Source organism: Silene latifolia, chromosome Y, assembly GCF_048544455.1.
Source record: "Silene latifolia isolate original U9 population chromosome Y, ASM4854445v1, whole genome shotgun sequence".
In the NCBI taxonomy this organism is placed as follows: Eukaryota; Viridiplantae; Streptophyta; class Magnoliopsida; order Caryophyllales; family Caryophyllaceae; genus Silene; species Silene latifolia.
In genome coordinates this window covers 309,963,466-309,985,449 of record NC_133538.1, presented here as the reverse complement: position 1 = coordinate 309,985,449, position 21,984 = coordinate 309,963,466, and the positions used below count along the sequence as shown (strand labels likewise).

Genomic DNA, 21,984 nt, shown 5'->3' with positions numbered 1-21,984 from the left:
GAAAAGAAGCATCCAATCCTACTTGAAGTGCGTAAGCACTTATAATAGTCAACACCTCATCCTCGACTACAAGCTTAATGCTTATAATCCTATCAATCTTTCTCGATACTTCTACCACATCATCGATGTAATCTTTATTAATGACAATACCCACTCCATTACGACTTTTGTCTTTACCCGTGTACCAAAGCTTATAACCCCAAGGCGCTATCACCCTTCCTTTATCTCCGATCCACTTTGTCTCTTGTAGACACATTATATGCACTCTCCTCCTTTTCATAACCTCCCCTACCTCAGCTAATCTCCCTGTCAAAGAACCAACATTCCAAGTACCAAAACGTAACCTACTACCCTTCCTAAAGTTATGTCCTGATTTCTTTACCCGCTCTTGACCATGCTTCCTAGATCCAAACCTATTTGACACCACACCCATACTTCAAGGTGGCGCGCCGCTTTCAGGCGACGACCTAACAACCCTTGCATATTTTTCACTACACCCGGGTCTAGAAGATGTAGCGCACCCTTGCCTATTTGACACCACCCCAGGTCTAAAGATGGCGCGTCGCTTCCGGACGACGACCTAACAACCTTCACATACTTTTCACTACACCCGGGTCTAAGAAGTGCAGCGCGTCGCTTCTGAGGAGACGCCCCAACGAAGTTCAAATTCCGATTCATGTCTATAAAATGTGACTATAAGTTTTTATGCTGGCTGCCATAGACTTACCGCAACCCTCCTCTTTTATCTGGGCTTGGGACACACAGTGAATGTTCGAAAACCCTCACAGACGGAGTTTGATTGCCCCCAGAGACGTTCCAACAAAATCCAATCAAAACCCACACTTGTCTCTTGTCTCCCTTTACAGAAGAAGACCTTTCTCACCGTTTGATCAACAGCCATGAGTAATGAATAGTATGTGTACTTCTTCTTATGTGTATTAATTTAGCTGATAGTCTTGTGACAAAAAGATTGCATTTTTCTGGGTTTAATTGATTAATTTTTGTGGGTTTTTTTGGGCAGTGATTTTTTGTTCAAGTTGTTGCTAATTGGAGACTCATCTGTTGGGAAATCATGCCTTCTTTTGAGATTTGCAGTATGTTTACCCATTTCGTTACTCCCTCTGTCTGAATCATTTGTTTGGATTAATTTATCGCTACCCGGCAATGAAAAAGGTAAAAAAATGATTGAGACGGAGGGGTGTTTTGCCATTTTATTTTGATTTTGATTATTTATGTAAATGGTTGTGATTTGTTTGTTTCAGGATGATTCATATGTTGACAGCTATATTAGTACCATTGGAGTTGATTTTGTGAGTTTCTTTGTGCAATTTGCTTATTACGCATTTCTGTTTGCAATTAGAGAAATTGTTAGATATACGCTGTGTACCACGTCACTGTACTCCCCAAACAATGAGAAAAATAGAATTGTTCATACTTTATCTGAACAATAAAACATAATTAACGTGAAATAGAAATGTTGCATTATCGTTGGTGAGGGTGTACGGTGATATGATACACCGAGTGTGCCATTGAGAACTTTTCTTGTAAATATGTGTGTTTAGAAATGAGGAATTTGATTGACGGGGTTTGTGTTTTCCTGTATTGCAGAAAATCAGAACTACAGAGTTGGAGGGCAAGAGCGTCAAATTACAGATTGTGAGTCGATCTCTGTGTTATCGACTTTATTATTTAAATGGTGGATGAGCATGGTCTTGTACACGAGGTCGTGATATTGTAGTTTGTGTTGTCATTATGAGTTGATGAGCATTTGTGGGCTATATTTTATGTAGGTAGTTTGAAATCTGAATTACATTGTTATGGTTTTGTGGTGCTTCCATGCTTTACTTGATTTCATATTATTATGCTTACTAGTCATAAGTTGCCAAGGGTAACAAACTGTCTCATGACATCCTAAAGCCAACTCATGGACGACTCATTGGACTTTTGAAGGTTTCTTATAATCTCAATGAGTAAATTTTCTTATTATCTTTAATCTCAATACAAAACGCGATAATTTGCGTTAATTTTCATTTTTTATTACCCTATATAAGTTTACAAGAAATTTTTAACACTTTTTATCGTGCCAGCTTCCTGTCCATCTTTTCGGCAATCCTTTGTGTTGGCAAAATATCAACCTTCTTAGCCATTCACTTTGCCTCAGTAATCAAGTTGTAAATATGTTGCCTGTTTCGTGTATTCTAGTGGCCATTTTCTAGTTTCTGATTTTGTGTTTGGGGTGAGGGCTGTGCAGCTTTATGGATTTTACTCTTGTTTCTTTAGTATACTCTTTCCTCGCAAACATCAAATGAACCTTCCTTTTGACCTACCGATTAAGCGTCAATGTAAAGGTATATTTTACTTTTTTGCGAGAATTGTGTATGAATAGTAATTATGAAATTTCTTTTGGTTTATGTCTATTGTCACCTGTTGTTAGCTTGAGTAGAAGTATTGCCTAACATTTTATAAAAATTATACTGATAGATGCTAATTTTCTATTGTTCTTTGAGATTTGTCTACAAGCTTAAGTTTCTTTATCTGGTTACCTATCTATTTCCAGTGGGATACTGCTGGGCAGGAGCGGTTCCGGACAATAACTAGCAGTTATTACCGAGGAGCACATGGAATTATTGTAAGTTAATTCTTTATATAAGTGGAACAGAAGCTCCATATCAGTTGAATTACTTAATGACAATATTGTGGAAAATGAGTTCAGAAAATCAATGAGCTGAAAGTAACAGAATTACTGCTCTGATATTTGCCGTGGTTTTTACTTTTTATCTTATTCCAATTTGTGTTTTTATTCTTAAATTATTATTTCCCCTTGAAGTACTCAAGTATTAGGATAGTGAAACATTCACATATTTGCAATTTGATTAGTTGAGATAGTCTCTCAGCTGTGGCTGTGTGAATCTTGTAGTAGCCACGTTCTTCTCATTCTTAGGAATGAATGTAGCTATCTCCAAAACTGAATAGTGATGAGCTGTTATTTGGAATAGCAGCCTCACTTTTGTTTTCTGCATGAGGTGAAAGGGTGAGGAGACATTGTTCGATAGTGGGTGGATGAAGCATGAACTCATATAAATCGATCAAAAGCCACTGTTGGGAAGCTTGTTATGTAGATTATCCAAAATTGTTTGTCTAGATACTATAGGCCAGAGAGGCAGTTCTCATACAACTTACTGGCGTAGTGGCGTGCGCAGTGGCAAATTTACTTTGAAATAATCTTGAAACTTCCCTCATTGAATTGTCTTGATGAAGGACAGCTATCTGCTGCATATTTGTTTTTAAGCTTATAGCCTTGTGGGTTAGGTGGTTCACTTGAATTTAATGTTTTTAGTCCTTGTTATTTTTGTAACTGGCTGCTGCTCGTGTCATCATAAAGAAAAAAAGCAGCTGTCTAGTCTAGTTGACACCTCCGTTGACGAGCTTTCGAGTTTGGTTCTGGTAAAAAGATTGCCATCTTTAGAATCATAGATCACTGTTTTTGGGACCTTTACAACACCATTTATTTGGAACTGCTTACAATTTTTGTGCTGTAAACTTTTTTGTTTCAGTCTTTCCTCTGTCCATATTTTCTAGGGATTTATTGCCTTTATGATGTATTCTGTAGTATTATACTCTGTACCTTCTTTTGGTATTTACTAAAGAGAACTCCATCATATTGGATCAGATTGTCTATGATGTCACGGAGATGGAGAGCTTCAATAATGTTAAGCAGTGGCTAAATGAGATTAATAGATATGCAAATGACTCGGTGTGCAAGCTTCTAGTTGGTAATAAGTGTGATCTGGTGGAGAACAGGGTTGTGGACACACAAATGGGACAGGTACCTTTCATTTACTGCTGAAACTTTATGTTGTACTCCTTAAAGTAGTGCAAATACCGCAACCCTAGTTGTCCTGACTCCAGAGGTGTGTTGTTATTTGGTGTTTGGTGAAACATCCTCTTTTACTTGCTAAAAAATATGCTTTTTCCGTCTGAGTCATTTGTTTTACCTTTTATATTCATTGTGAAGGTATATTAAACAAAGGTTAACAAATGATTGGAACGGAGGGAGTATAAATGATATTTTTCGCCCCTAAAAGCAACTACCATTTTTGTGCACAATGGTGGACCCTAAAACACCAAAATGGGCAGAAGGCACAAAAGAATAGATTTATAGTGTCCCTCGACCCGGGGTTGGGCTTCAAATACGGAAGGTCTTAAGAGAGAGAACATGAGAGAGAAACTCTCTCAAATTCCGAAGAATTGGAGTAGATCTGGAAAATATTTCCTTGATCTTCTTCCCTAGCCATTCCTTTTTCTTAGCTTCAATCCCCTTCACAACTATTTTTTCTCATCTTCTTCTTCATGGTTGTTTAGATTTCTTGTCTTTTTAGTGCTTTAATTGAAAAAATTTCAGTTTTCTTTCTTGATTTTTTCCTTCTTAAAGACTAGACTTTAACTTACTCTCCATTTTAGCCTAGGAGAGTTTATTCTAGTCATATGTCTGAGTTAATGAAGGTTTAAATCAACGAGATAAAGCATTATTTCAAGAGTTTTTCTTTGCACCTAATTCATGGTTGATGATAGAAATGTAAGTATATGATGATGTGGTTTGGAACTCAGCATTTACGTTTTGGATTCTGAGATCTGGAAAATTTTCTATTAAATCTAGATTTTTTTTCCAACACAGTAACTTTGGAAGTATTTTTTTAAGTTTATTTTTTATTTTATTCTTTAATTCTTTGTTTGGGGAGTTAATAGTGAAATTCCTTTTGAGAGTTTCCTCTTTGACACCCTTTTTATGCTTGTTTCATGGTAATCTGAAAATCTTTGATTTTCTTTTACCTTCTTATCCGCAAGGATGTTATAGATTGATTTCAATCAATCTAGTTTCTCGACCCGATGTATCTCTTACATCATTTACACGCATCTGCCGATCATTGTGTAATGCATTTTCTGCCTTATCTTAGCTTGAGTCTCTTGTCTTGTTGAATAATCAGGCTTTGGCTGATGAGCTTGGAATTCCATTCCTCGAGACAAGTGCCAAAGATGCAGTTAATGTTGAGAAGGCCTTCTTGACTATGGCTGGTGAAATTAAGAAAAAGTGAGTTAAATTAAGCTTTCTAAACTCGTACTGATTTGACATTTGTCCTGTTGATGGTTTTTAACTTTGCATCATATAATTTTCGAGATCAAACGGTAGGTTGTTAATTGTTTGGTTGACACAACTCATTACATGGGTTTCAAATTCCTTCAAAATTGCTGTAGTTGTTGACATAGGCCCTCAGGCCCTGTGGTTAATGGCGAGTTCCATTCTTGTGGACCCCATTTCCATTGTTCAACCCAACATTTTTTTTGTCGATTAGCTTAAAATATAAAATCTTGTGAATACCTAATTTCTTGCAAATCAAACGACCACCACTAGGCGCTAGGACATGTAGAATTTGGATTTACCTTGTGGAGTTGGCATGCGGGTATGCTTCATATTGTCTCGTGTAATCGTAGGGATGCTAATGTTTATAAAAAAAATCTGAAAAATGCAGAGTTGGGAACCAGACTACAGCCAATAAGTCATCACGAGGAACTGTTCCATTGAAGGGGCGGCCTATAGAGCAGAAGAGCAATTGCTGTACTTAACAACCCCTCGTCTGCTTTTCTGCACTTTTCGCGTCTCTTTGTTAATCTGGAGGACGTTAACTAAAAACTTGTGTATTATTGTACCTTGGGTCTAATTGTTCAACCGTGTATGCTTTGTGGAGCGTTATTTCCTCATTTCAGAATTATCTCGATGTTGGTAGGTTTCTTCTAGTGGAATGAACTGCCGTGTAATCTGATAGATTTTTATGTCAATTTCTTTTGTCTAACTATTAGTATTGATCAGACGTTATTGTGTAATCTGTTCATCTGTTTAAAAAGAAACATCGCATGTGAACTTTGATTTATGTGGCTCTTTGCCTCTTTGTTCTATAGCATGAGTAATCGTATAGCTCCAAATTACATCTTCCGTGGCATCGAAGGGGTTCTAAAACGAATATATACTAGGATTGGTTTTAACAGACATGGCTGAGAGTGATACAGCACGATATGAGATTTCTCGGGCTGGATGAGGGAATGGTGATGGAGAGTGCACAATGGAGGGTAATGATACATGTTGATTTTTTAGTATTTGACGTTATTTGAAATATTTAAATTTTAAAAAAATTATTTCTTTTTGGATTTATTACTTTCTACCAATAACTTTCTTATATATTAATACTTGGTTCACTTATATTCCGGACCTTATCATTTTGGGATTAAGGCTCTGATGTTGTTGTTGTTGTTGTATTGGTGTCTGGCCCCGCCCGGGTTATCTCTATTTAACATTAAAGCTTATTTAAAATTACCATTTATAATTAATACTCCCTCCTATTAACTATTTTCTTCCCTATTTCCTTAAACGGATTATTCAGGTTTTCTTCCCCTTTCTTATTTTGGAAACTTTTAGTCTTATTTTATTCATCTTTCTCTCTCTCTCTCTCTCTCCTATTATCAAACCCCGCCCAACTTTTACTCTTATTTTATTCATCTCTCTCTTCTATCACCAAACCCCACCTAATTCACAATTCCTTATTTAATTTCTAATTATTCATTCCTCTCTCCAATCCACAAACCCCACCATCTACCTTTATTCATTCTTTAATCATTTCCTAAAATCTTGTGCCCACATTAAAGGGGAAGAAAACCCCGAATAGGAGGGAGTATATTTTTCAATGAGATATCTAAAAATTACAATGAAATAAATTATGAGACAAATTCACCACTCCCGTTATTAATATTTTACTTAAATCGATTGATTATAACTAATTTTTCATATATACTTTCTTTTGTTGTTAGTATTGTTACTTTTATTACATTTTTTTATTACTACTGTTGTTTCACTACTTCCACCATAATTATTGTTAATTTCATTACTGTAATACTCTGCTGAACCGAAGACGTTATTCGGGTGGGGTAACCCCTTGAAGAGGTCATTGATTGGCTAAAAATCTGACTAGTACTTAAAGGGATTGAAGGTACTACTCATATCAACAAAGTGCACTTTAGTTATCCATGCGAAAGAACTCTGCTAAGAGTAGTCTTAGGATGGGTGATACTGTCATTTGTGTACCAAAAATAAACCTAAATATACTAACGGAAGCTAATGATAAGTAGGGTCGATTCTCCACAGGGAGGCAAGATATCTGTCTAAGGTCCGTCTATTTGAGTCACAAAATGGGGGGTTTTAATTTTGATTTCTAAACTACTAAAAGATTGAAGGAAGGAGAAGTTAAGGAAGTGCAATAAAAGCGAGTAAATACGGTAAAGTGATCAAATAAAGAGAATATGCCAGGATTTCGGTTCACCATGGTAGTTTATCGACTCAGCTGCAAATAGCCTAGATAATCTATTGTGAGAGGGATAAGATAAAGGTCCTTTCGGTCCACTTTCTATCCTAGATTTCCACTAACTTAACTTCCGTCCTCATTAAGGTAGTCTACTGTTCATAGCAAGTCTATTTATTCCAATCTTCTAATCCAGGAGTAAAGTTAACCAGATTAATGTAATTTAGAAGCGTGCACTCAACTAAATTGATGTTACAATTAAATTGCTATGGGGAAAGATTCTCACATATAAATTATCTAGTCTATTCGCTACATCGTCACAATCCTACCATGGATTCTCTAGCCCTAGCATAGAGAGGATTAGCTACTCATGTTATTATGGGTGTCAACCATAATAATGATAAGAATGCTAATTAGAGACATGATGAAACAATAACAATTAAGCATGAACGAGATTAGGGCAAAAGTAAATAGGAGAGAACAAGAATTAAAGCAAACAACGTATTAAGATTAAATTAAGGAGGGAAGAATGATTACAATCTATAGCAATCCGGCGTAAAGATCAATCCACAAAAGCAAAGTACGAGATTAAGAGTAATTCAGAGATTCAGAAGTTTAAGCAGTGAAAAGTGTGTGCCAAGAGATGTCCCTAATAACCTAATTACGACTTCCTTATATAGGGAAGCGTAATAACTAACAAAATATAACATCACGGGCTTAGCAAACCCGCATAAGCTAATAAACCTCTCGATCAAGTGGATTCAGACCACTCGATCGAGGTCTTCTCCAGCATTTCCTCTCGATCGAGCAGATAAAGCTCTCGATCGAGGAACTCTCATAATCGCCAATTCGATCAAGCAGATAGAATCACTCGATCGAATCCTTGTGCTAGCCAAACCACTCGATCGATCAACAAAACCATTCGATCAAGTGCTTTTCCACCAATTCAACCTCTAACTCGTCTTTGACAGCTCCCTTGACCTTCCTTCACGCACTCCAAGGCATGTCTCTTGCTCTAATAATTCCGGTCTTCTTATAATGCATGCTAAACAGGACGGATAAGGCGTGGTTTCACCACTTTCAGGTTCATTTATGCAAATTAGACAAAACAAACCAAAGTAGCCAATTCAGGGCATTTTGCATAGAAATGCGTGCAATAAAAGACTAAAAAGACTATATAAATTGCACGTATCAATGGGTGACCTCATGGGAAGGTTCCCGAGATACGCATGAGTGGGGGCAAAATGTGCTGGAAAGGACCCGTGTTGATTTGTGGGCCATGTACACAGCATGACAAGCTACCATGACGAACAACTCCCGACCCTAGGTTTGGGCCGGGGTGTTACAAGTGGTATCAGAGCAACCCTGCGACCGTCTGGTGAGCCTGTGGTCTGGAGTACCCAGGTCACCAACCTAGCCGGGGAGGATTCTGGGTTTTGGCTCAGCTGCGGTCAGATGCTGCCAGGCGCAACGAGGACGTTGCGTCTTCAAGTGGGGGTGTGTAATACTCTACTGAACCGAAGACGTTATTCCGGTGGGGTACCCCTTGAAGAGGTCCATTGATTGGTTAAAAATATGACTAGTGCTTAAAGGGATTGAAGGTTCTACTCATATCAACAAAGTGCACTTTCTTTTCTGGTTATCCATGTGAAAGAACTTCATAGTTAAACGTGCTTGGCTAAGAGCAAACTTAGGATGGATGACCATTTGGGAAGGTTCCCGAGATGCGCATGAGTGAGGACAAATCGTGTTGGAAAGGACCCGTGTTGATCTGTGGCCCATGTACACAGCCTAACAAGCTACCGTGAGTGACCGCTCCCGACCCTAGGTTTGGGCCGGGGTGTTCAAGTACTGCTGCATTAATATTGATAACTCTTAATATGGTTACTTTGACTATTCAAATGAGTGATTACTATCATATTACTATATCTAATATTACTACAATTCTTTTCATAACAGAATTACTCTTACTATTTAGGCATGCGATTTTAAGAGGCTTATACATTAATATATATATATATATATATATTATATATTGTAATACTACGGTTTTCCATGTCTATGGGTACTCTATCGAGTGGAGCTTACTCTGTCGAGTAAGTATGTTTTTATACGAAACATTAATCTGCCTGTTGGGTACTCGATCGAGTACGTGTGACACTCGATCGAGTAAGGGTCACTCGATCGAGTAAGTCACTTACTCGATCTAGTAAGTTGGTCTTACGGGTTATTTTAGCCGGGTTTTGTTAATAACGCGTGATTCGTATTTAAGGGTTCCGTCATTCTTCTTAATCAGTTTTAACTTTTCTAAAACCTTTCAAAGAGAGAAAAGAGTTACGTTGCTTTGTTCTTCGCGTTATTAGCAAATTCCAAGGGTTAGGATCGTCGGATTGTCGTGTTCTTTACACCGTTGAGTTCATCGCGTCAAGGGTAAGATTCTTGTATAATTTTTATAATGTTTCGTTGAGTTTGTTTAAAACCCTAATTGGGTAGATTTGGGGATTTTGGGAGTATTATGTTGATTAGGTGATAATTATATGAATATGAAATTATAGGAGGAGGTTTCGTAGAGGAGAATTACTGATTAGGTGCTTGTGACGGTCTTGTATGTGGTTGCTTATTCCAGGTAGGGTTTTCCTACTCGGTTATTGTTTACATAGTATTGTTGATGGTTGATCATTGTTGTTGATTTGTATCATATTGGAATCGGTAATTGATAATTGTTGTTGTATAATGTGGTTGGTTGTGATTGCTTGTCTGTAGTTTGCGAGGTGCGTCCTCGGCTGAGTGGAGTCACTTGCGGGAGTGACTTCACGCCCTTGATTCGCCCTTTGTGGAACCCGCCACAGAGGGGATGCGCACATTTATTAACATGGGTTATCGCTCGGATGAGATGAGCGGCGCTTAGGTGGGCACAGCTGCGGTCCCCCACTGGCGGTGTGGAATACTTGTTGCGATGGGTATTCTGGCAGGACTACACACTTTAGTGTGTAGTCAGGTGTGTGGAGTTATGATGGAGATTGGATGGTTGTTATATTGTTTTTGTTGGATTGTTTTATGTAAACGGTAACTGACCCCGATTAAATGTTTTGAAAACTGTGGTGATCCATTCGGTGATGGTGAGCAGTTATTGAGCAGGTATGAGATGATGCGCATGGGATAGCTGGGTTGAGTTGCCACGAGATGTCTAGAAGTTTTCCGCTGTGTCTTAAACATTTATTTACATTATTTGTATTAGCATTTTTGGGAACATTGTATTGTATTTAATAGTTTTGGTTTTGGACTTGTCTTGCTTTAAACTTAATTAATAAAGTATGTTTCTTTATTATCTATTTGATATACATTGCCTCGGATAACCGAGATGGTAGCATTCCCATGCCTTAAGTGGTCCTGGTAAGGCACTTAGAGTATGGGGGTGTTACAAAGTGGTATCAGAGAGACGATTTTGGAACCTGTAACTAATGAACCCAATGAATCTAGGGAGTCAAAATAAAATGAACCTGGGTAGGAGTTATTAGGAGCTAATGCAAACGCTTGGGAGACGTCCTAAATTCGCGATTTCGCCCTACAACTTTGAACCGGTCATTACGGGGTGTGTCAAGGGATCACTATGTGTTTATTCATGTATGTTGCATATCTATATTAGAAATGTGTTGTATGAATCGGTGGATGAATGCATGTGGAGTATGGAGAATGTTGTGGTGAAAGGTGAGTAAGTAACATGAGTATATGTGTTGATATGAATAACGGAATTGCATGACATTGATTTATAACGTGGCTTATTGAAGACATGTGAAATAAGATGTTGCTTGTTATATATACGTATGCCTATAGCTTTATTTATATAGTTGGTTGGAAAGTAGTTGAGTTGAGCATGCGGGTAGTATACGAGTCAGCATGACTCGATCGAGTGGGGGGCACTCGATCGAGTAGGTGAGGGACTCGATCGAGTGGGGTGTATATCGTTTCTGGACAGTGTACTGTTTTTGGGCACTCGATCGGGTAAGTAGGGGGACTCGATCGAGCGAGGTCAACTCGATCGAGTATGTCAGAGGCTCGATCGAGTGAGGTTTGTGAGGCTTTCTGGTCAGGTTCTGGAGTCAAGGCACTCGATCGAGTAAGTGGGCAACTCGATCGAGTGGCCTCAACTCGATCGAGTAGGTTCTTCACAGGTCATATACGTGTTTAAGTTGTGGGATGTGTGTTTATGTTTACCTCTTTTATTATATAGTTCAAAGATGCCGCCAAAGAGATCTGCGTTGTATGCTAGAGCCGAGATGATGAGTGTTGATGAGATTTCCAAGATGCTTGAGCATCAAGAGGCGCTGACAGAGGCCTTAAAGAAGTTTGGGAAGGATAAAGAGGCTGGAGTGGATTTTGCTAAGATGAGTGTCACCATAGCCCGTTTCAACCCAAAAGAATACATGGGCACCGGAGCGCCAATTTTGCTCGACAATTAGCATAGGGAGATGGAGAATATTCTTAATGTGGTTCATTGCCCTGAGGACTTTAGAGTGGAACAAGCTGCATTCTACTTGAGAGATGCGGCCGGAGAATGGTGGGATAAGGTGAGGGAGAGTGCCTTAGATCTGTATGTGAGATAGGGAAAGTCAGCTATACCTTAGGATGAGTTCAAGAGAGATATACGCCGAGAGTTTGTGCCTGAGCATGTCCGTAGCAAGCTGAGAGAGGAGTTTGAGGACTTCAAAATGACTCCGGAGATGACTGTGGCTGAGTATTACCATAAGTTCAACGGGAAGTCTAGATATGCTGAGGATATAGGGTTGAGCCAGGAGAAGCTAACCTTGAGGTTTGAGAAGGGTCTGACATATAAGATCATGGAAAAGTTACCGGTTGGGGCCCTTACTGATGTTAATGAGGTATATGAGCGCGCCGGGAGAGCTGAGAGGTTGGTAGAGATGGCTAAGGAGAATCGGGAGAGAGGTCCCGAGAAGAGGAAGGCTGAGAGCAAGGGTGGTGGTAAGTCTAGTTACAAGAGGGGCAACCATAACCAAGCGAGAGCTTACTCATAGGGGTCGAGGTTCAGTGATGGAGCTTCCTATGGGCGTGGCCGAGGTGGTGGTAGTAGCAGCTGGGAGACATCTTACTTTAACTGTGGCGGTATGGGCCACAAGAGACATGACCGCACCAGTGCTGTGAGCAGGGGTTTCCAGAGACGATCACCGGGGAGTTTCTCTCAGGGTCCGTCTCAGAGTTATGCTAGAGGCCGGCTGGGTCATGGAACAATCAGGGTGGTCAGAACAACAACAACAGTCGGGCTAATCGCAATGGCGGTAATTCATATAAGAGACCAGCAGGGAACAACAACCAGGGGTCGGCTGCTAAGCCGTCTACTTTTGCCAGTACTGTCCAGGGAGGTGGACAGAAAACCAGTGGCAAGCTTTTGGTCGTCAGTACACCGCGTTTTCGTAGTAGGATCATGATGGACAAGAAGGCAGTTGAGGATGATGCTCACGTAATCACGGGTACTTTTCTTGTTAATGGTGTCTTTACCTTTGTTTTGTTTAATTCGGGGGCGTTACAATCTTTTATATCGTCGGGTCATGCTAAGCTTTTGGGTTTGAGAGAGTTTAAGTCTGTAAAAGAGGAAGTTTTTATACCGTCGGGTGAGTCTGTATCTTGTGGGAGGTTGCATAAGGGCGTGTCTATGATAGTTGTCCAAGTTGACCTACCAGTGGACTTGTTAGAGTTTCCTATGGACGGTTTTGAGATAATAGTTGGCATGGATTGGTTGGGTAAGTATAAACCTAGAATAGACTGTCACCAAAAGAGAGTCTCTTTGAGAGGGTCCTGAGGGGGTTAGTGTGTCTTATCGTGGGTTTGTTGTCAAATCCAAAGTCAAAGTGATTGCAGCGGTGACATTGAAGTCTTATCTGAGAAAGGGGTGTCCTTTGATCCTATGCCATGTGAGAGACCATAGTATGGTGAGTTCGACAGTTGATCAGATACCACTGGTGGGAGAGTTTCCAGATGTTTTTCCGGAGGAGATACCATGTTTACCACCAAAGAGGGAGATATATTTCAGTGTGGAGCTGAAACTAGGGACGGGACCAATCTCTAAGGCCCCGTACCGCATGGGTCCTAAGGAGTTGGAGGAGCTGAAGAAAGAGCTGGATGATTTGATTGATAAGGGATACATTAGATCTAGTGTATCACCGTGGGGAGCACCAGTTCTGTTTGTGAAGAAGAAAGATGGGAGTTTGAGGTTGTGCATCGACTACAGAGAGCTGAACAGGGTTATAGTGAAGAATAAGTATCTTTTACCAAGGATAGATGATCTGTTTGACCAGTTGAATGGGGCAGCAGTCTTTTCCAAGATTGACTTGAGGTCGGGTTACCATCAGGTGAAGATACGGAATGAGGACATACTGAAGACAACTTTTACATCGAGGTATGGTCACTATGAGTATGTTGTGATGCCGTTTGAGTTATTTTATGGACCTGCAGTATTTATGGATTTGATGAATCGGGTCTTCAGTCAGTTTTTGGATCGGTTTGTGGTGGTCTTCATCGATGATATCTTAGTCTATTCCAAGACTAAGGAGCATGAGGAGCACTTGAGGTTGGTGTTGCAGACTTTGCGTGACAATCAGCTATATGCAAAGTTGTCTAAGTGTGAGTTCTGGCTCGAGGAGGTTGCCTTTTTGGGGCATGTGATTTCCAAGAAGGGTGTAGCTGTGGATCCGGCAAAGATAGAGGCAGTCACTCGGTCGGAAGCACCGAAGAATGTGGCAGAGATCAGGAGTTTCTTGGGTTTGGCAGGGTACTACCGTCGGTTTGTGAAAGACTTTTCTAAGATAGCCAGACCTATGATAGCGTTGATGAGGAAAGAGAACAGGTTTCGTTGGGATGAAAATTGTGAGATGGCGTTCCAAACACTAAAGGAGCGTTTGACCAAAGCTCAAGTCTTAGCATTACCTGAAGGGTGTGAGAACTTTGAGGTATACATATGCTTCAAAGAATGGTTTAGGATGTGTGTTGATGCAGAACGAGAAAGTAATTGCCTATGATTCTAGGCAATTGAAACCTTATGAGGAGAACTATCCGACACATGATTTGGAGTTGGGTGCAGTTGTGTTTGCTCTCAAGATTTGGAGGCACTATATTTATGGGGCAATCTTTAAGGTGTTTTTAGATCACAAGAGTCTCAAGTACATCTTCACTCAAAAGGAGCTGAACATGAGACAAAGGATGTGGATGGAGCTGATAGGGGATTATGACATGGATATTATATACCATGAAGGGAAGGCAAACGTGGTTGCTGATGCACCGAGCAGGAAGAGTGTGCATTATCTATGCACAACTATGTCTTTGATGAGATTGAGAGATGAGGTGGGGAATATGGGGATACATATGATACAGAAAGGGGATGCTAGAGGGGACTTGACAGTGGAGCCAGATCTTTATGATGACATTCGCAGGAAAGCTTTGGATCCTAAGATTGAGGAGTGGAGAGATGGAGTAGAGAAAGGGACAGTGTCTCGGTTCTCTATTCATACAGATGGCAGTGTGAGATTTGATGGCAGGTGGTGTATTCCTAATGATGAGGAATTAAGGAAGATGATCATGACAGAGGCTCATTGCACACCATATCCAGTACATCCAGGTGGTGATAAGTTGTATAAAGATTTGAAGAAGACTTTCTGGTGGCCTGGGATGAAAAAGGAAACAGCTGAGTTTGTGGCTCGATGTTTGACATGTCATATGGTTAAGGGAGAGCAGCGATGACCACAAGGTAAGATTCAGTCTCTCGAGGTGCCTGAGTGGAAATGGGAGTCTATCTCTATGGATTTTATAGTGGGTTTGCCGAGGAGTCAACATGGTAACAACATGATATGGGTGATAGTGAACCGTTTGACCAAGTCAGCTCATTTTGTTCCGATGAAAGATACTTGGACCAAGATACAATTAGCTTTGGGATATAGAAAGCATGTGGTTCATTTGAATGGGGTGCCTAAGGATATAGTGTCAAATAGAGATGCGAGATTCATATAACGGTTTTGGCAAGAGTTGCAGGAGTTGATGGGAACTACTTTGAAGATGAGCACTGCTTTTCATCCTGCGACAGATGGACAGACAGAGAGAACTATCAAGACTTTGGAGGATATGCTGCCAGCTTGTGTGATGGAGTTTGGTGGTAGCTGGGAGGATAGATTGGATCTGATTGAGTTTTCTTATAACAACAGCTATCACACGAGTATTGGGATGGCACTGTTTGAGGTTTTGTACGGGAGAAGGTGTAGGAGTCCGATTTGCTGGGATGATAGAGCTGAGGCCGTGGTTTTAGGACCACAGATGGTACAGGAGATGATAGAACAGGTTAAGTTGATTAGGCAAAAGATGAAAGCTGTAACACCCGCGAATTTCTCATTTTGACATTTATAATTTATTTAACCATTCTATTACTTTATTTTATATTTTTAAAGTATTTAATTTAATTAATTTTATTTTAAACCTGATTTTTATTAAAGCTATAATTTTAAAGCTTAATTTATATAAAAATACGTATTTTGGTCGGATAGTAATAATAGTGACAATAATAATAATAATAGTTTTCCGTCTTAAGTTAATATAGACTAGAGACATTTTTTCGTCTAGCATAAGACCGTCACATTTCACTTTTGAAACTAGTTTAATCCGGACCCATCGAAAATCGACAACACACTCACCTATCCTCTTACACTCTACTTTTAAATAATCTTAATTATTATTATTACACCATTGTTTAATATCACCCTCACGTGTCCCCACCCCCTCCCCTCTATTTTCGAAACACCATCATTAAAAACAACAAAACAACAGCTAACTATAAGCAGAGCTTCGCACGCCATTTCTACCGGGCTTCAACCTCAGATCCCGACCCCATTTCTCGACCAAATTTCATAATTTTTGTACCATTCTCTTCCCCTTTCCTTCCTCATTCTTTCAAGGTAAGAAAGTCTCCTTTTTGTAGTGGTTTCTTCTTTCGCTGTCTTATAAAAGTGTCCTCTTTTAGCTTCTTTATCCGGTTTTCTTGTCCTTTGATGAAGGATTCGAAGACCCGGAGTGAGACTCGTGCCTTGTGGACCATTTATTCGAAGAATAAGGAGCGTTTAAGGTAACGGTGATAGGTTACTCGACAAAAACGTCGAACTTTCGTCTTATGGGTCGTTTTATATGCTCTTGTTGGATAAATTTTGGTTCTTTGTGTCTTTTTCTCCTTTGTACGTTAATTTCCGTCTTACTTGTGCTCAAAATTCCGTCTTAAATTGCTGTTGGAAGTGGCTGTTTTGGGACGAAAAATCTGAGTTTTGTCTAGTGAAAGTTGGTGGCCTTGTTTTTGAACTATCGTTTTTAGTTTGTATGGTAATTTCCGTGTCAATATCCTCTTAAATGTTTTGGGGCGTGAAATGAGACTGCTTTGGGCGTGCTTTTGGTGTTGAAATGAATCAATTAATTTATTGCGTTCTTTTGTCTGATCAATTGCTCAGTAGTCTGCTGTGTTTTGCGTAAAGGCTTCCCCACCCCTTTTCCTTTATTTATCCTCTTATTTCCTAGATCAAGCCAAAATAATTTTTTGTTACTTAATGTGCTGGGCTAGAACCGTGGAAATGGGTTGCTTTGGGTCAGTTTTGGACGCGATTTCTAGACTGAAATTGTTGTTGGTACGAGTCAATTTGATAGATCATGTCATATGTACATGTACAGGTATGACTTGGGTCGATTGTATGTAAGAAATTCCGTTCATTTCAAGTTTAAAATTTTGTCTTAAGGCGGCTTCACAAATTGTCTAGAAACCATGTATACAGGTCGTGAATGGGTGATTTTCTTGGACTGTTTTGAGTCGATTTCGCGGACGATTTGAGCCAATTAATTAATTTCCGTCTCATGTGTATATCTATGTATGTAATAGGTTGGTTGTATGTAAGAAATTCCACTCTTTTCATGCTTAAAATTTGGTCTTAAGATGGTCACAAGTGAGCCTCTTGAAACCTTGAAAATGTGTTTTGTTGGGCAGTTGTCTCGGACTGTTTTGACGAGTTTCTTGATGCTAAATTGAACCATTTTCTTTGCTTACATCTGAAGTATATGTACATGTTTGGATTGGGTCTTTTGTACGGGTGAAACCCGCCTTGTTTAGGCTTAGAAAACTCGTCCTAAGACGGTTGTAAGAAAAGGAATTGATGCGTTTTCATTTGGTAATGTTGCTGCCGTGTTATTGTTGCTGTGCAGGAGCTGTGGCCAGACCTTGCAGGCCGTGGCTAGGTAGTGCCAGGGGTGCGGCCAGGCCGTGGCTGGGCAGGTGCCGGTCATGGCTAGGCCGTAGCCCGGTTGGGTTAATTTTTTTTTTCCGTGAATTATTTTTGTTCGGGTTTAATTAATTTGAATTTCCGTCACATGATTAACGTATCTTAAATTCATTATTTGTCGTTTATTTATATATTTCTCACATGAATCATAAATGTGGAACTTATTGTTTATTCATGTCATAATTATATGGAATGTCTTCATTTATCTAAAATATGAGCTTTAATTCATTTATACTTATTTATTTATCGTATTTCAAATACGAATGACTTATTCCTCATGATTATTTGAAATGAGTCGTATTCTTGTAGAAATTCCATAATACCATTGTATATGCTTGACATTTATTTTCGCCCTACTTGTGCTGTTCTGGCAAGTACGGGTTTGGCCTACTTGTGCTGTGCTGTCAAGTACGGTTTGGCCAACTTGTGCTGTTTTGGCAAGTGCGGTTTTTGGCCACTTGTGCTGTTCTGGCAAGTGAGCCTTATCTTAGTCATTCCGCCACTTTCGTGTTGTTCTGGCGATTGGGGTACTGGGTCTCCATTAGTAATCTAGTCTTGGGCGCGTGCTGTGCTGGCGCACGTCGTATCGGGATGTACACCCGAGAATTTGCAGATTTAGACTACGACCGTATTATCATCGTAGTCCTACTTGGGGAAATTATAGTCTAAGAGTGGTAAATGTCTTGCACTATTTGGATGGTTACTTTGGTCATATCTCCTTAAAATACGTGCTCGTGGCTAAGTGGGCGTGTCTACTTCCTTGTCTTTCTTCTCCATTTATTTATTGTTGCTTATGACTCACTTGTTTATTCCATCATTTCTTTTATCCTTGTTGGTTTAAACACGTATGATCCCATGTTTAGTTATAATTTGATTCACTCATGTCTTATCTAATATGATTGTTTATTTATGTTCTTTGTTAAGTTCGTTTTGACATCTTGTGGCTGGGAGAACCTTGAGTTACTCCCTACTGACTGTGGCTTTCATGTTTAGATGAATGACAGGTTCATGAAGATGCATTTGTGGGGTTTAGACGTGTGAGCTAGCGAGCACCTTAGACTAGTAGTCGGTTTAGTAGGATTGCCCAGACTCACCTTTTATCATTTGTTATTCAAGGAATATATTTTCCCTCACCTTGACTATCACGTTTGTATAACTTAATATTTATTTCCGCATTCTTTATTTGTGTTTTAGATTTTATTGAACCCGCGCTTTAAATTTTAAAAGTTTCAAAAATTTCCTAATTTCCGCTTGAATTTATAAGTTATGTTTTCCGCGTTATTGCGGGGGTTCACAGTTGGTATCAGAGCCTTTGTTGCTCCCGACGCACACACGTGTACCCCAAACTTAAATCTTGGACTTGACCTTGAATAATGAATGAGAGATGGGTAGAAATAAGGACCTAAGTTGGTAGTCTCTCTGTGTATGCTTCGTGGTAGGTTTTAACATGTTTGTTGATTGTTAATGATTTTTAGTGCCCTTGGATCATAACCGTGAGGCGATCAAGACTTAGTGCCTATTGCCGAGAATTGAAGAGTTGTTCAACCTTTAAAGAATGCTTCTGCTTCCTCGGAGATATTCTTCGTTCTTGTGTACCTTGCCTTGTTCTTTTACTTCTTGATGCTTACTTCTTTTTCTAAACTCTCTTTTCTTTTACCTTGGAAACTACTCTTGTACCCTCCCAACTTGTCCTTTGTTCCTTGCTAATCCTCCCTTGACGCCTTTTTTCTATAGTTATGTTTCTTTTGTGGGATGTTAACCTTGGTTGGATAATTTGGCTTTGTGGAGTTTGTTTGTGGTTGACCCATAACCCTGGTCTTGAGAGGTTGTGATGTTAGAAAGACTTAAGTAGTCTGATGAGACATACTTAGTGATTCTTATACCTAGTTCCTTGATAAAGTGAGTATAATCGATTGGTGGATTCTGTGTGTTAAGTGTGAGTTGCCTATGATACTAAGGTTATGGAACTTGGCCTTATTGTTTATACTTGGAAGTGAGTTGAGCTCGAGGTTAGCATAGTCGGTATACTTTTGTGAGTATTGCGATGTTTACATAGGAACCACGTTAGGTGAGAGTTGTTCCTAGTTTTGGAATCTCATTTGGGTATCCTTTTTGCGAGATGTAATTATAAGTTGGGATCAGTAGATGTTTAAGGATTTGGAGTGGCGAAATCACACTTATAGTGAAGTACCTTATTTCATGGAATAGCTTAGAATGAAGTAACGTAAGTGTTTTGAGGAAATCCTTGGGAGTGATGTTGTTATGAGTTTTGGAAACTGCTTGGGATGATGTAGTGTTTGAGATTTGAGTACCCGGCGTTTCCTCGTTGCCTAATTTCCCTTCTTCTTTGACCATAAGCGTTACTGTTCATACCTCTCTTCCCCACTTCATCATGCTCCTCCTTTAAATTTGATGCTGGTAACCTATAAAACTCTACCTTTGACATCCTTGTTCACCTAACTTCGACTCTTACCCCTAGGAAGCTCGTCATAGTTCTTTTGTTGGTTAAGTTTGGATCCTCTTAGCGTACTATGCATTTATGACGTCTAAGTTACTTTTCATTTCGTACAATTTCTAAACATTTCAAGTTACCATTCTTGGTTCGTTGTTAAAAAAAAAAATATATTACTTTTACAAAACTTTACCTATTTTAAAGGTTTGAAAATGAGAATTTGATTTAGTTCCCTATTTGTTCCTTGAGTATAGACTTCTTTATCATAATCTTTGATTGCGAAACCCGAGATTACTCTTAATTTTGTTCAATTTCTAACTAACTTTGATTTATTTATGATTCTTTTTCAAAGTTTAATGTTATATTTCCAAGAATTTGACTTCTTTTGAGTTTAACAATGAATCTTTTAATTGTCATTTGGCTTTTGCAAAAGAAAATTTGAGTGGATTACCTTTTTCTTTTGGTTTTAACGTTGATAGGATGTTAGAACTCGTTATTAGAGACATTTAATAACTTGTTTTACGCTTGTCGGCGAACGATTTTTGTTTTAAACTTGTCTTTGACTTGGAAAGTTAGCGCTCTTGTGTGCACGACAAGAGCAATTTCGTTCCATGAATGAGACATATACTTTTGAAAAATCTCCATAAATGTTTTGGAAGTATTTTGATTTTTGATTTATGCAAATAATTTAGTATTTGACCTTATCCTTGATTTGGAATAATGATGCTCTTGAATGCGCAACGAGAACACTTCCGTTCCTTTGATGAGACTCTTGTTCTGTTGGAAAATTCTACTTGAAAATTTTGAAGGAATTTCTTATTCTTACAATAAGTAACCTTTTAATGTTTTAGTTACCGATTTCAAAAAGTCCGGCTTTATCTTTATAACCTTGCATTTTTCTGCTTTAAAGTTTTGAGGACGAAACTTTTTAAAAGGTGGGGTGATTGTAACACCCGCGAATTTCTCATTTTGACATTTATAATTTATTTAACCATTCTATTACTTTATTTTATATTTTTAAAGTATTTAATTTAATTAATTTTATTTTAAAAATGATTTTTATTAAAGCTATAATTTTAAAGCTTAATTTATATAAAAATACGTATTTTGGTTGGATAGTAATAATATGACAATAATAATAATAATAGTTTTCCGTCTTAAGTTAATATAGATTTGAGACATTTTTTCGTCTAGTATAAGACCGTCACATTTCACTTTTGAACCTAGTTTAATCAGGACTCATCGAAAATCGACAACACACTCACCTACCCTCTTACACTCTACTTTTAAATAATCTTAATTATTATTATTACACCATTGTTTAATATCTCCCTCACGTGTCCCCACCTCCTCCCCTCTCTTTTCGAAACACCATCAACAAAAACAACAAAACAGCAGCTAACTATAAACAGAGCTTCGCACGCCATTTCTGTCGGGCTTCAACCTCAGATCCCGACCCCATTTCTTGACCAAATTCCATAATTTTTGTATCATTATCTTCCCCTTTCCTTCCTCATTCTTTCAAGGTAAGAAAGTCTCCTTTTTGTAGCGGTTTCGTCTTTCGTTGTCTTATAAAAGTGTCGTCTTTTAGCTTCTTTATCCGGTTTTCTTGTCCTTTGATGAAGGATTCGAAGACCCGGAGTGAGACTCGTGCCTTGTGGACCATTTAATCGAAGAATAAAGAGCGTTTCAGGTAACGGTGATAGGTTACTAGACAAAAACGTCGAACTTTCATCTTATGGGTCGTTTTATATGCTCTTGTTGGATAAAGTTTGGTTCTTTGTGTCTTTTTCTCCTTTGTACGTTAATTTCCGTCTTACTTGTGCTCAAAATTCCGTCTTAAATTGCTGTTGGAAGTGGCTGTTTTGGGACGAAA

The 21,984-nt window shown here is 38.9% G+C and overlaps 1 protein-coding gene across 1 annotated transcript; it reads left to right on the top strand.

Annotated features, from left to right (window-relative positions):
* The first annotated feature begins 714 nt into the window (after nucleotides 1-714).
* Nucleotides 715-5,927, top strand: LOC141633245 (ras-related protein RABD1-like). Its single transcript, XM_074445694.1, has 8 exons — nucleotides 715-913; nucleotides 1,022-1,094; nucleotides 1,263-1,310; nucleotides 1,609-1,656; nucleotides 2,558-2,629; nucleotides 3,671-3,826; nucleotides 4,986-5,089; nucleotides 5,529-5,927. The coding sequence occupies exons 1-8, from the start codon at nucleotides 900-902 to the stop codon at nucleotides 5,620-5,622; spliced, it is 609 nt and encodes a 202-aa protein (XP_074301795.1). The 5' UTR covers nucleotides 715-899; the 3' UTR covers nucleotides 5,623-5,927.
* Nucleotides 5,928-21,984: the final 16,057 nt, after the last annotated feature.